Here is a 12,821-nt window from a genome sequence, read left to right on the forward strand (position 1 = left end):
TATCCTGCGTGTTCGATCAGCCGGCCAAAACGACAATCTCCCACGCAGCGATCCTTCTCTACATGTGACACCTCCACGAATTTCTCGCCCTCTCCCTGAGCACTTCTGTAGCCTCTCGGGTTGTAACTTCTTGCCCCTTTTCGTAACTCCTATGCAAATGTCGTGACGCACAAAACTCAAAAGCCTTTCCGTTGAGGGGGCAACATTCTCCCTGTTTTTCTATCTGATGGTGCGGTCGATCCGCATGCAATTCTTTTAATTTTTACCTTTTCGTCTAATGTTTACTTATGATGAGCGTTATAAGAAGGGAATCCAGGATACATTACATATGTTCGATTTGGAATACAGCTATCTTACGCGATTCGGTTATTTACCAAGACAAGTAGATATAGACCAAGTCTCGGAATTTCCCCAATTCGATAATTGGGATCATCTCCACGTGGGTTGGTGTGAATTCATAGTCATGAAAATAATTTCACCCGAGATCAGTTTTGCGTGTTAGGATGTGCATTCTCAATGAAATTTGTTCAATTCATCCATGAGAGATAAGAATAATGGGGGCACAGATCAAGATTTGATTACACGAGCACATCGCTAACAGCGTAAATGCGACTGGTCTCTTAAATCAATCCCAATAATGAACGGACTATCAGCAGTGGGGTCTCATGAGCAAGATCTGCTTCAAACTTAAAATATACTAGACATTGTAAAATCGAAATAAACTCACGAAATTCAATCGCATTAAGGCTAATTTCTTGAGCCCATGCAAGTTTATCATTAAGATTCACGTACTCCTTACGGAGTACCATATTGCAGAATATGCAGAAACGCATCCGAATTAAGATATCCAAGTCGTCTATAACAATGTGTATCAATTCCAGAACCGCGCATTGCAGAGACTTTTCGCTAGTTCTACAAGAAGTGTCGAGAAGCCACTTCACAAATCTTAGTGATGTCTAATTTTACTTCTTCACGTGACAAGTGGATACTGAAGTGATGCTGTTTTCCCTTCTCTATGTGGTTGTGGAAAGCTTCATTTCCTATCATGTTTCATTTTTCTTTCCGGATGAGCAACTGCATCCTAATGACCAACTGCATCCTTCACCAGTTGCTCTGTTTTGCGATACAGCACACCCCCCCAAAAAAAAGGTTAAAATAGAAGAAGCCATAGACAAACGAATTGTTCTGACATCTAAAGCAGAGGAAGAGGATACTATTGAGCATTACCAACATGGACCCATCCAAAACATGCTGCTTCTATTTACAATATAACCTCCTATCTACCAATGAATAAAGATCAGTTACCTTTTCTTGATAATGAGAAAAAATCCGAAAGAAGTGAGCTGACCATTGAAGGTACCAGTCTTAGAACCATAATTGCAGAAATAGGTGCCATTTGCAATTAAAAAGAGCGATGAAGCTTTTGAGCACGACAGACTGTACGACAGAAGTGCCCATAAAAAGTCCCAAGATTGATGGTTCAAAAGAAAATCATATTTGGTCAACGTCTTTTAAGTGACGCTTGACAACCAAAATGATAATCAATCCCTCATCAAACGACCTTTCCCCACTACAAGAAAATCTCGCGCATTGCCCAGACACAAAACATATAAATTGACGTCCAAAAATACTAAGTCATGGTGATGGTTTAAGCCTTTTACTCCCATGTCCCCTAATAAACATCCAATTCTAAATCTGGCATGGCATTTCCTAAATGGCTTAACAAGGCTGCCATTGAGAAAAGGAAAATGCTACCTGTTAGAAACCAGGTATTTCACCTGGCATAGGAGCCAATTCGTTCTTACTGAACCGTTCTTCATCATAAAAGGTTGCGTGAACCACTCGTCCCCCAAAGTACCGACCATTGAGATCGACAAGTGCTTTGGTTGTTTCTTCCGCTCTCTCAAATTGCACAAAAATCCGGACTGCTTCCTCGGCGGGAAAGTTTGGTTCTGTTATCTCAAATATAAGAACCTTAGTAACAGTGCCATACTTTGCACACTCTGATGCGACTTCCTCTTCTAGGTCATCATCTACCTCGCCAGGACCCACCTTCAAGAAGAAAACAACATTAGGGTAAGCCACTTTCTCCTTCATAACGTCATAGAAAACCTATTACATGCCAACACATATATCAACCAAAGCAAAATATCAGAGGGCACATGCAAAGCACTCCAACGGAAGAGAACAACAAAACAGGACTTGATTTCTTGTCCCACATTGCAGGGAACCATCAACAACCAAACTTGATTTCCTTTCCATCTATCAACCAAAATGGTGGACTAAAATACAAAAAGCCAACAGGCAGTTCTTGCAATGCACCTAAAGTGAACATAAATATTGCTCTACTGTGATAAAATAAATCATCAGGGGCAAAAACTTGGCAGCTTGCGATTTGCTTAATACACATGCTACATGGTGTGTTGGATACAGTTATCTCGTTTCTGTTCACAAAATAAATTAAAAAAGTTGCTGTCTACTGTATATAGCCTCCCCAGATATAAATGAGTTTGGCTACGCTTCTAACTCAAACTATCCCAGAATGTGATGCACAGATCATTGGTTCAAATAGCATATAATCAGACCACCATAGAGTACTCTCGAGAGTTAAAAGTTTAATACTATCCTTCTAATAGATCCTGCAACTTCTTGCTACTAAAATTTGAACTTTATAATGGACTTTCTTGCTTGATAAGCAAACATTTCTGCATCTTTCCAGAATAATTAGGTTATTCGTTTAATTTGTTCAAAACAAATACTATCGTCGGGAAGATATCCAACATATCTCAATTAAATTAGTCTTTTCCCAAATTGAAAAACTTATATTCATACGATTGAGTTTGTTCCATATTTATAAAACGCAGATCCTCACTATCTCATATTTGAAAGTGCACCAAAGCAATCTTCTGATGCAAGACTAAAGCTACTCATGTAAATGGTAGTAAATGTATAAGAAACTAGTTGTAAAAACAATCATAACAGACGACTCAATTTTCCCACCACATCTTGTACTACTCCACATTAGAAAAAAAAGGGAGAATGCAGTTCAGAATCCAACAGAAGAAAAATGGCCAAACAAATACAATAAACTGATGATGGGGAGCCATTAGAAAATGAATCGGGTGGCAAGCTGCTACAGAAACACAAATCTGACAAGCGAAGTAAGGTGATAGAAACATTCATGTATAAGAAGTTTATTGTTAACAGCACAGCAAGAGTATCAACACAAAACCAATCCTTACAGGAAATTAAAAAAAAGTCCACCATCTCTACTAATAACTGAGTATGTATCTTGCCCTCAGCACTAAACATTCCAACTCTAAACACTGTAGCATGACCTCCTACGCTATTCCTACACATACAAGGCCTACCACAGTCGACAAGTCACCAAGATGCAACAAGTTAACAAAGTGTCAAAACTAAATAGGGCCTGTGAAGCACCTGAAAACTTCTGAGAAGCTCCTGAAAACTTCTGAGAAGCTCTAACCATGCTAACAAATCTTCACCAACATCAAAATAAGCTCACTCAATGAAAGCCTAAGCATCGAGTCCATTAAATAATATAAAAGACTCGATCTTCCCTAATTTTCTGCCCCTTCCTTCTAAAAAATTGGCTAAGGGCTCTTGCTTACAAGAAAATGCCAGAAAAATGTAAGCATTTGCCTGCAACATCACCTAGTCCAATTTATCAGAACGGGGAAAAAGATTGTGATCTTTGCATTTGCCATGAGCAAACCCCAAGGCTGCATCAAATCGAATCAAATTTGATAAAATACTCTTATATCCTTCTTTTTGCTTGGGAAATAAACTTAAATAACGCCAAATATGGGCGTATACTATCAGATTGAATGTTCAGGCATTGGGAACGCAGCTACATAATATACTCAGAATCCAAACAACAACATCGCGATATCTAAAAATCAAGCAATCTCAACAAGTAACCACTTTCAATATCTCCATTTTGCAAAAGACAATAAAATTGATGCATATCTCACTTATCAAGTAGAAGTAATAATGGATGAAGCAGAGAAGTGTATTTTGAGTCCTGTGTGAATGTCGAATGCCACTAAAGCTCAAGGGAAAATTCTATTAGGGGCAACAAGGCTAGCAATGCTTTACAGCACAAAATGTTGGGCAATCAAACACCAACATGTGCACAAAATAACAAAATGTGTAGTTTGCCTCAGGTTATGCATGCCCTTTTTCAGCAATATAGAATCAGCCCATTGAGAAAATCAAAGGACCAGCAAGTTCTTATCACAATTGGCAGTATCTAGGCATATAAACAAACAAGGGTGGAACTAGAAAAGGAGTTCGGGTCCTGGTTTTTAGGCAAAGATTGTGGTACCCATTTACTCTATTGTTTCCTTAAAAAAAAATTTGTTGCCACACTTCTGATGCACCTACTTCAGTTTCGCATTAGCACAATTTTTTACACTCAAACAAAAGGCAAGTAACTGAAATCCACACTGTACTTTGATGCTAAACTACAAACTTAGAAAAAAAGCATAAATATTTATTATGTGCCATCATAATTTCAACGCGACTCCATTAGGCACCAAAACCTTCGTTGTAAATTGTGCAAGAGACTCTTAATAAGCTTATACTGCAAACGGACCAGTAAACAAGTTCGTTCATTTTAACAAATATGAAAGTAGATGCAGAGTTAACTTCACATTACTGATCATGGCAAGCAGATATCGGAATAAGCATGGACTACTACAGAGATCCACAAGCATAAAAGAGAAGGGAAGGATAGCAGCTGTGGGAAATTATTCTAAATCATGATCTTCCTCAGGAAGCAATCAAGTCGACATATCGATACTGATAGAACAAGCAGGTAGAAGCACTGACCATGTTTCTGAGCATCAAAACCCGAGTCGGCTGGCCATTGAAATTGACACTCTTCACCTTCTTCTCTGGCTTCGATTCACTTGCATTCACGATGACTCCGGCCCTCCGATCCGTCTTCTTCGCCATCAGCGGCGTCGTGATCCCCTGCTCCTGCTTCCCAAGCCCCTGCCCCTCCTTCCAACCCATCTTCGCCATCATCCTCTGTGCGGCCGTCATCTGACCCCCCGCGCCCACGCCCAACCCCGGCGTCTCCGACTTCCCAATGGTGAACCCGTCCGCACTCCCTGGCGGCGATGGCGACCTCGGAGCCGGCGCCGGCGCCGGCGCCCCCGCCCCGCTCATCGCGGCCCGCCGCTTCCACGCCTCCTCGCCCGAGATGTTCCGGTCCCTCTCCCGATCCCTCTCCCGCTCCTCCCTCTCCCTCCTCTCCCTCTCCTCCTCCTCCTCCTGCCTCCTCCTCTCCAGCTCCCTCCTCCGCTCCGCCTCCGCCGCCCTCTTCTTCCGCTCCCTCCGGTACTCCTCGTAGTCGTTCGGCCTCGCGGGGTCGTACTCCTCCACGATCGTCGACGTCACCCCGACCAGCGCGGGCTGCGCCGCCGCGGCGTCATCCTGCGGCGGCGGAAGCGGAAGCGACGCGGCGGCTGGCTTCGGGGGCGGCGGCGCGGGGCCGGAGGCGGGGGCTTGGGCTTGGGCGGGGGGCGGAGGATGGTCTGGGGGCGAGGGAGGGCTTGCGGAGGGCGGGCGGGGCGAACTTGGCGCTGCTGGACCAGACGGTGGAGGCGGGGTTGGCGCCGCTAGGGTTCTCGTCGTCGGCGGAGGAAGGCGGCGGCAGGTCCCCGTACAGTCCCCCCAACATCTCTCTCTCTCTCTCTTCTTTCTCTCTCTCTCTCTAGGGGGCGCGAGCGCTGCTCTGCGAGATGGAAGGTCAAGAAGAATGGCGTTGCGGCGAAGAAGAAGACGCCATTGACGACGACGACGAGGGGGAAGGATTTGGGTTTTTTTTTTTTTTTTTTATCGCGAGTTCCTTCTTCTGCTGCTGGTGGTGGTGGTTCGAGAGAGATCTGTCGAATCCTGTTATTTTTCTTTGCTTCCGCAATTCGATTTTGGTCCTTGAAATTCCTCCAGATTCGCCCCCCAAAATTATGCAGTACGACGTGGCGTCTACCTGTCGACCACAGCCACGTCAGCTCTTCGTCTCTCTCTCTCTCTCTCTCAAACAAGGGGTGAGCCACCTGGAACCTGGCGGATACTCAAACCTCCCTCGCGTATACAAGTATCTAAAAACCTGCCCCCACATTAGTTTTAGGGTCTACCAATCTTTTACTTATGCTATTAATTTAATAATTATAGAAAATCATCATATTCGATGATTATCATTTGCTTCAATTTATTGATCAAACTCATATTCAAACATATAAAAATTATGAAATATTAACAAAATGAAAGCCTTAGTCACCACATTAAACAGATTCTTTAATTCTCGATCTACCTTCCAACACTCATCGTTATAAGCAATGAACAAACACCGTGCCTACATGGACAACATCCATTTTGTTGACTTATGGGCGATCCCTACACCGTGGCGCCCACTTATTGTCCACCTCAGCACTTTCGTCTTGCTCTCTCTCTCTCTCTCCCCGTTAAGCAAGGAATAAAATGCAGTCCACCCACTGCTGGATCTGCCCCGCCGACGCCCCCGGCATCAACGCTTACCCATTGCTGCCACACTCGAACACCGCCATTGCCAGTAGCTCACTCGGCAACTGCCTACAAGCTCAGCCCTCCGCCACCATTAGCACCACCTAAAAGTTATGCAATAGCCCTCCATAACGTAATTGGCCATCATATCCAGTTCACACACGAAAATCTCATTCTCATACGTATTTCCCCCTCCCACCATTTTTCTAGCATCCACAACCAGACGTCCACGTATATGAAATTAAGGAAAAATGGAGCATACAGTGTTAGCCAAAAAAAAAAAATCTATACAAGCGGTCTCACCTGCCCTTAATTTGAGGATTTTAACTATCAACTCTCTCAGATCAACAGTGTAATAAATCAATCATGTATCTTTTCCACACCACCGGGAGTATGCTATCACGTAATTACTTTGTTTACCATTTTGCATATGTGCTATACTAAAGATCACACGAGCAGAGCCGGATACATAATAATTCTCAGGAGCGAAGCAAATGTCACTGATCATCTCTATGCACAGCGTCTAGGACAAGGTTCTTCTGCTAAAGATGACCCTCCAGGATGATGCTCTGATTGTAGACCTTGGGTTGCAGGCTCTTCATCTTGCTTACTTCCTCTGTGTTCAATGGTAAACGTGTGTTTCTATCGTCCCTTTCGCACCATAGAGGCAATATTTCAACCGCAATCTTCTGCAGCATATTCTGCTCGAAGCTCTCCTTTACAAGCTCTTCTAAGGGCCCATTTGGTTCGGTTTTGAGGAAATGCCTTGGAAGAATGCAAATACTTTTGAGGTAAAGGGGTTTTTCGAAATACTAACTGTTTGGTAAACTATAACTGAAAAGTGTTTTAGGGAAATGCAAGACTGTTTGGTAAATATATATTTGAAAAGCCATTTAGTGCAACCATATTAAGTTTTTTAGTTTTAGTATTTTTAAAATTGCAAAAAAGAAACAATGACTATATATCTTTTACATTAACCTTTTACATTTTCATGTTGAGAGTAATGTAAAAGATATATATTAGTAAATTTATTTAAAAATTATATTAAAAGAATTTGATTATAGATTAGATGCAAAGCTCAACTTTTAGCCTAGGATTCTTTTAGGTTTGTTTTCAACTTTGAATATTTTTTTTTAATTATTGTAATATTAATCATCTTCGTTAATTAATTATGATCCTAATGTATTAATAAAAAGTTGGGCTATTGATTGTCAAAAGATAAACATGACAAAAAAAGAAGAAGAAGGTGAACCCAACATTTGCAAAGGGTTTTTATTATTATTCTTAAAATATAAAAATAAAATCCGATGAAACTCCGTCGCCGATCAACGGTGGTTGGGGTGTGGGGAAGATGATCGGTTTAAAGAAAACAAAAAAAGAAGAAGTTAACGGATAAATAATAGAGGTGGACTTGCATTTCCGAAATGCTTGAAAGCAAAGGTTTTGGGCTTTTCAGCGCCAAGCATTTGGCCAAGACACCTCCAAATGCTGAACCAAACACCCAATTTTTTTTTTCAAGGGGCTTTCGTGGCTGAAAGCCTCTTGGAATACTGAACCAAACATGGCCTAAGTCATCTGTATTCCCTGTATAGTCTAACTGGACGCTGCACAGACCTGGACGTGTACAATAGTCCAAGATGGCATTCACAGTAATCTGATCTGAAATAACTGTCTCGACTCCTTCCAGCGACGCTTTTGATTCCACTTCGCTCCCTTTGCCTGTAAAGATTATAAGCTTGGGATTAACTCCTGTGGTCAGACCTGGGACTTCGAGTGTGGCATTGGAACTTCTTGCTATTACTATCCGAAGGGTTTTCTTAGCACTGGGTTCTTGGGAAGTGGGAAGAGACGGTTTATCATGTAAGTAGGTTGAAGAGAGTATGACTGCATCATATTCCTGCGGTAACTTGGAGTAGTATCCACCAGAGTCAATGGCTCCTTCACCAAGATGATCTGAGACTTGTCCATTAAGGGAGATGGAGTACCTAAAAGCCATAGAAACTATTTCACTTGCTTGATTCAAAAGTTCAATCCCAGTATTGTTTAAAGATGCTTTCTCCCCGGCATATGCAAATTGGTGCATCTTCAATTCTGATAGAAATATATAACCAAAGACCTATCTTTACTGAAGCAGCTACTTCGACCAAGTTTTCGTCACAACCAGCTGAAAGATACATGTATAAGCACGAGTACTTGTATACATGGATGAACATTTTTCTCGACATGAAGATCAACATTTTGCATTTCGTATACAACAGCAAGAAGAGTTTTTCCAGTGAGCATCTGATGGGTATAGGCCTCATTGAGCTTCTTGCATAGCCCTTCCTCCACACCAGCAGTCACCACGATCCCTGCAGCTCTTAATCTATCAACACCTTTGGAAGCTACAATTGGATTAGGATCTATTATCCCAACTACCCCCTTTCTTACTTTGGCTTTGATTAGTGCTTCTGTACGGTTCCAGGCTCACGTAAGCAGTTGCATTCTCCGCCAAATCCCTAGCATCCCTCAAAGCAAACACCTTCAAATGGGTGCTGTCATGCTACTAGTTTATAAGACAACAAGATCAACTTTGAAATTTCTTAACCTAAATCATGGTTTCACAGAAGTTTTCATTATTCCATGGAATTAAGGAGAGGACACAATTTCAACTACTCATTCAAAATCACTAATGATATTGTGCAGGGATCACAATTGTTTTCTTCTCGATACTAGCTGGGATCCTGGAACCCTTTCAATGTTCAACTTTAGAACAGCAAAAGAGAAAGCTTGTCATCAGTTAAAATGTGAACAAGCCACATCAATATCTCGAGTTCCTTGGCTGTGACCTAGGTGAAGTCATGGGTGTGCTAAACTCTGGCCTTGTGTTCCTGTCGTCTACATGGAAAGTGGGGGAATGAAGCTTCAAGCCTAGTAGTGGTCATAGTTGGACCGCCCCAACACCATCTTCTCCAGACACAGAAAGAAAAATACCAGCCAAAACACAATGCAGTGTCCTCTAACGGAGGAAAAGTGAAGTTCTAGTCCCCCTAGTTATTAAGCAACTAAAGATAGAGGGTGAAACCTTAACATGGGCTTATGTAACTGACCTCAGCATGAGGTTGACCAATCACTGTGCTCGCAAGCTCCACACACCTCCTCATCTAAAAACATAATGTATTGTAAGAGTTTTCTTGACGTGGGTTACAATAATTGAGATTATAATTTACCGTTTTATGGGACCGGTCTAATAAGGTAAGACATAAGATTTCTTAATAGTCGAATATGGGCCTGACTTGTGTGGGCTAAGTTGGGCCCGGCCCGTGATGAGAGTGCATGGCTGAAAACTCTATAAATAGCACTAAGGTATCTCTTTTAACCCTTATACTTCCACAAACACACTATCACCTCACATAAGGCAAGTCGTGAGGGGCGGTCTTATCGAGCCAAGATCCGAGGGCGATAGAGGAGAATAACCTGAGTGTCGGAGCGTTGTCTAAGCATCGAATCGTCGGCATTCTGCATAAAGAACGATGGTTTGCAAATCATGTACGCAAATCTCCGTCTTCTCATTCAATATGTTCAAGTTTCTAGTTATGTTGATTCTGGAATGCCATTTCGATGGCCAACATGTACTGCCATTCCACATTGAACTCTAATTGAAAGGTTGCTTTTTCCCAAACTGATGAGCGGCCAAGAGAAATTTCCGAATGAAGTGTACAATCTAGCAAAAGAACTCGAGTTGTAACTCGAGTTGTATCCAGGTTTGATGGGTTGATGCCCCAGTGAAGTAGAAGTGAAGACACGAGCAGAAGGTGCTGAATTCGATGGAGTGACAAGATTTGGTAAAGGAAGTTCTAAGAACTGCATTTTATTTTTTTTTTCCTCCGAATATGCTGAGATAAGAAAGGCAAAACCTAGAGGAGGTCCAGGGAATAAAGATAACGTAGTGTCATAGAGGAGTGTCTTCTTTGTTGCACTCTTTAAAAGAAGCTGTATGCAATAATAGAAGCTTTGGTAGGACACAAAAATCTGATGGGGTGAGTACACTAAACTTTCTACCATAGAAAATCATCGAGAGTGACCCGTTCTTTGTCTCCTACGCATCATCGCGCTATCAAAGAGAGATATACGTGCCAAGAAAGCAGAAGCTCAACGGATGAGAAAGGGTTTTAGAAGGGAAAAGTCGAGCACTTTGGAAAGGCATAGCCAATCTGTGCCCTCACTCAAGCATCTTGCTCCAGGTAGTCAAAGCCCAGGAACTTACGTGCATCGAATCTTTAAGTAGGAATGCCATATTGGTTTTACATGCATTGAATCTTTAGTTAGAGAAATTTATGATGACCCTTGTTGACCGTGCGGTCAAAGATTGGGAAAATTTAAAGCGTTTAGATCATGGAAGAGCTCTTCTGATATTTATAAAAGTTTATACGTGTCTCCTTCATCTCGTTTTCTTTTACTTCTTTTTTTTTTTCTTTAATCACATCTATTTTTTATTCCTTCCATAATTTCTTTTAAGTCCCTGACCCCATAGAAAATGAACCCTATAAATGAGCACTAAATTTTGGTCCAATGTATAATTAATTTATTCTATTTGATTCCTAAACTATTTGAAAATGTTTCATCCTTTTGTTAATTTAAGTCAACGGAATATGCTAATATGGCTTCCAACTTGTTAAGTTTGAACGGTGAATAAAAAAAAAATAAAAAGTACACTTGGTTTATCCATGTAAGATATTTAATTGAAAATTTACTAATAGTTCGAGGACTATATTGAATAAATTAAAAATTTAGGAATGATATTAAACATTGTGTTAAAATTCATATATCATTTTGTCATCTCCCTTTACTAAATCCCAAGTACAAGTGGGAAAAGAACTTAAACACAAGCTATGAAATTAAATCTTTCAATTATGTTATAATGATTATACACTTTGTAATGATTTTTTTTTATGTCTAAATTGTTATTTTCTTGCTAATATAAGTTTTGACTAATTTCTTGAACCTCAACAGCATGATGGTTTATAATTTCTTTTGTTCAATATTCTCTCTCTTGAAAGCAAGGAAATTCATATATACTTTTTTTGGGATTAATGCATTAGAAGTCTTAAAATTTGTCATGAAATTGCAATTGGGTCTTACAACTTTTAAAAATATAATTAAGTCTTAAAACTTGTCATGAAAGTGCAATTAAGTCCGAAAAATTTCAAAAAATGCAATTAAATTCTTAAACTTATTAATTTTGTTGAATTGAATGTCTTATTTTGTTCAATTATGTCATTTTGTTGATTGCACATTTTGAAAATTTTAGAACGCCTACACTTTTGTAACAAGTTTCAAGACATGATTAAACTTTTTGAAAATTTTAAGCTTCAATTACATTTTTGTAACAAGTTTTAGTACTTTCAATGTACTTATCCTACTTTAATTTAATATTAATCTAAAGCAACTTCAATTGTGAGACGCCTAGTCTTGTTCTTCTACCCCAAAACACGAGATCTTGATATCCACCACCACCATCGGCATCATCCGAACTTGCCGCTGCCGCCGCACTAGGCCAGCACATCACAACACGGCCAGCACATCACAACACAAAGATAAACAGGGAGAGAGAGAGAGAGAGAGAGATGGAGATGGTAACAATCTCCACTTTCAGAGGTCGAGTCACTTCAGTGTTCCCTTCTAACTTTCGGTTCTGCGAAGCAAGGATTTTCCATGAAGATTCTCTTTATTCAATAGCAATATGTCGGCATTCATCAATCATATTGTCAACTCGTTCAATCAATTTTTTCTCGCGATCATGACATGCATTGATCACGTCAACAGCTCATCCGCTGAATTCCGGATCCATCCATTGAAAAGTAGGACATCATCCAGACAACCTCGAATAATCATGTCCATGAATTGGCAAACCTTGTCGATGTCGAATATTCGGTTTGAGTCCGATTCAAGCACCTGGAATTGACCGCAACGGGCGGAGGCAGTGGCAACTCGTCCCCAAGTGCCAGCGAGCTCTTGCCGGCTTTTCCTGACAGGCATCAACCCCAGCACTTATGCACACCCAAACTTCAAGTTGGAAAGAGAGTGCATGAGTATTAGGCTTTTTTGGAGGATGCTAAGTTGTAAAGTTGGAGAAAAAGAACACTACAAATGCCATAACATTCACACGATATTCACTTGAGTGCCGTAATTTTTTTATCAATCACTTGAGTGCTATAACTTATATAAAACGCTTGCTTGAGAACTATAAATTTTTAAAAACGTTTATTATAAGTTCTATGCGACGTTGG

General features: G+C 40.8%; 1 protein-coding gene and 1 pseudogene across 1 annotated transcript; both read right to left on the reverse strand.

Annotated features, from left to right (window-relative positions):
- Positions 1–1,365: 1,365 nt before the first annotated feature.
- LOC104440711 (DNA-damage-repair/toleration protein DRT111, chloroplastic) lies at positions 1,366–5,933 on the reverse strand. Its single transcript, XM_010053660.3, is given in 4 exon segments — positions 1,366–2,052; positions 4,855–5,516; positions 5,519–5,572; positions 5,575–5,933. Coding segments are annotated over 4 exon segments (1,146 nt in total). The 5' UTR covers positions 5,711–5,933; the 3' UTR covers positions 1,366–1,758.
- Positions 5,934–7,094: 1,161 nt separating this feature from the next.
- On the reverse strand, positions 7,095–12,570 carry LOC104442501 (annotated as a pseudogene).
- Between the last annotated feature and the right edge of the window lie 251 nt (positions 12,571–12,821).

The sequence above is a fragment of the Eucalyptus grandis genome, chromosome 4, assembly GCF_016545825.1.
Source record: "Eucalyptus grandis isolate ANBG69807.140 chromosome 4, ASM1654582v1, whole genome shotgun sequence".
Classification (NCBI taxonomy): Eukaryota; Viridiplantae; Streptophyta; class Magnoliopsida; order Myrtales; family Myrtaceae; genus Eucalyptus; species Eucalyptus grandis.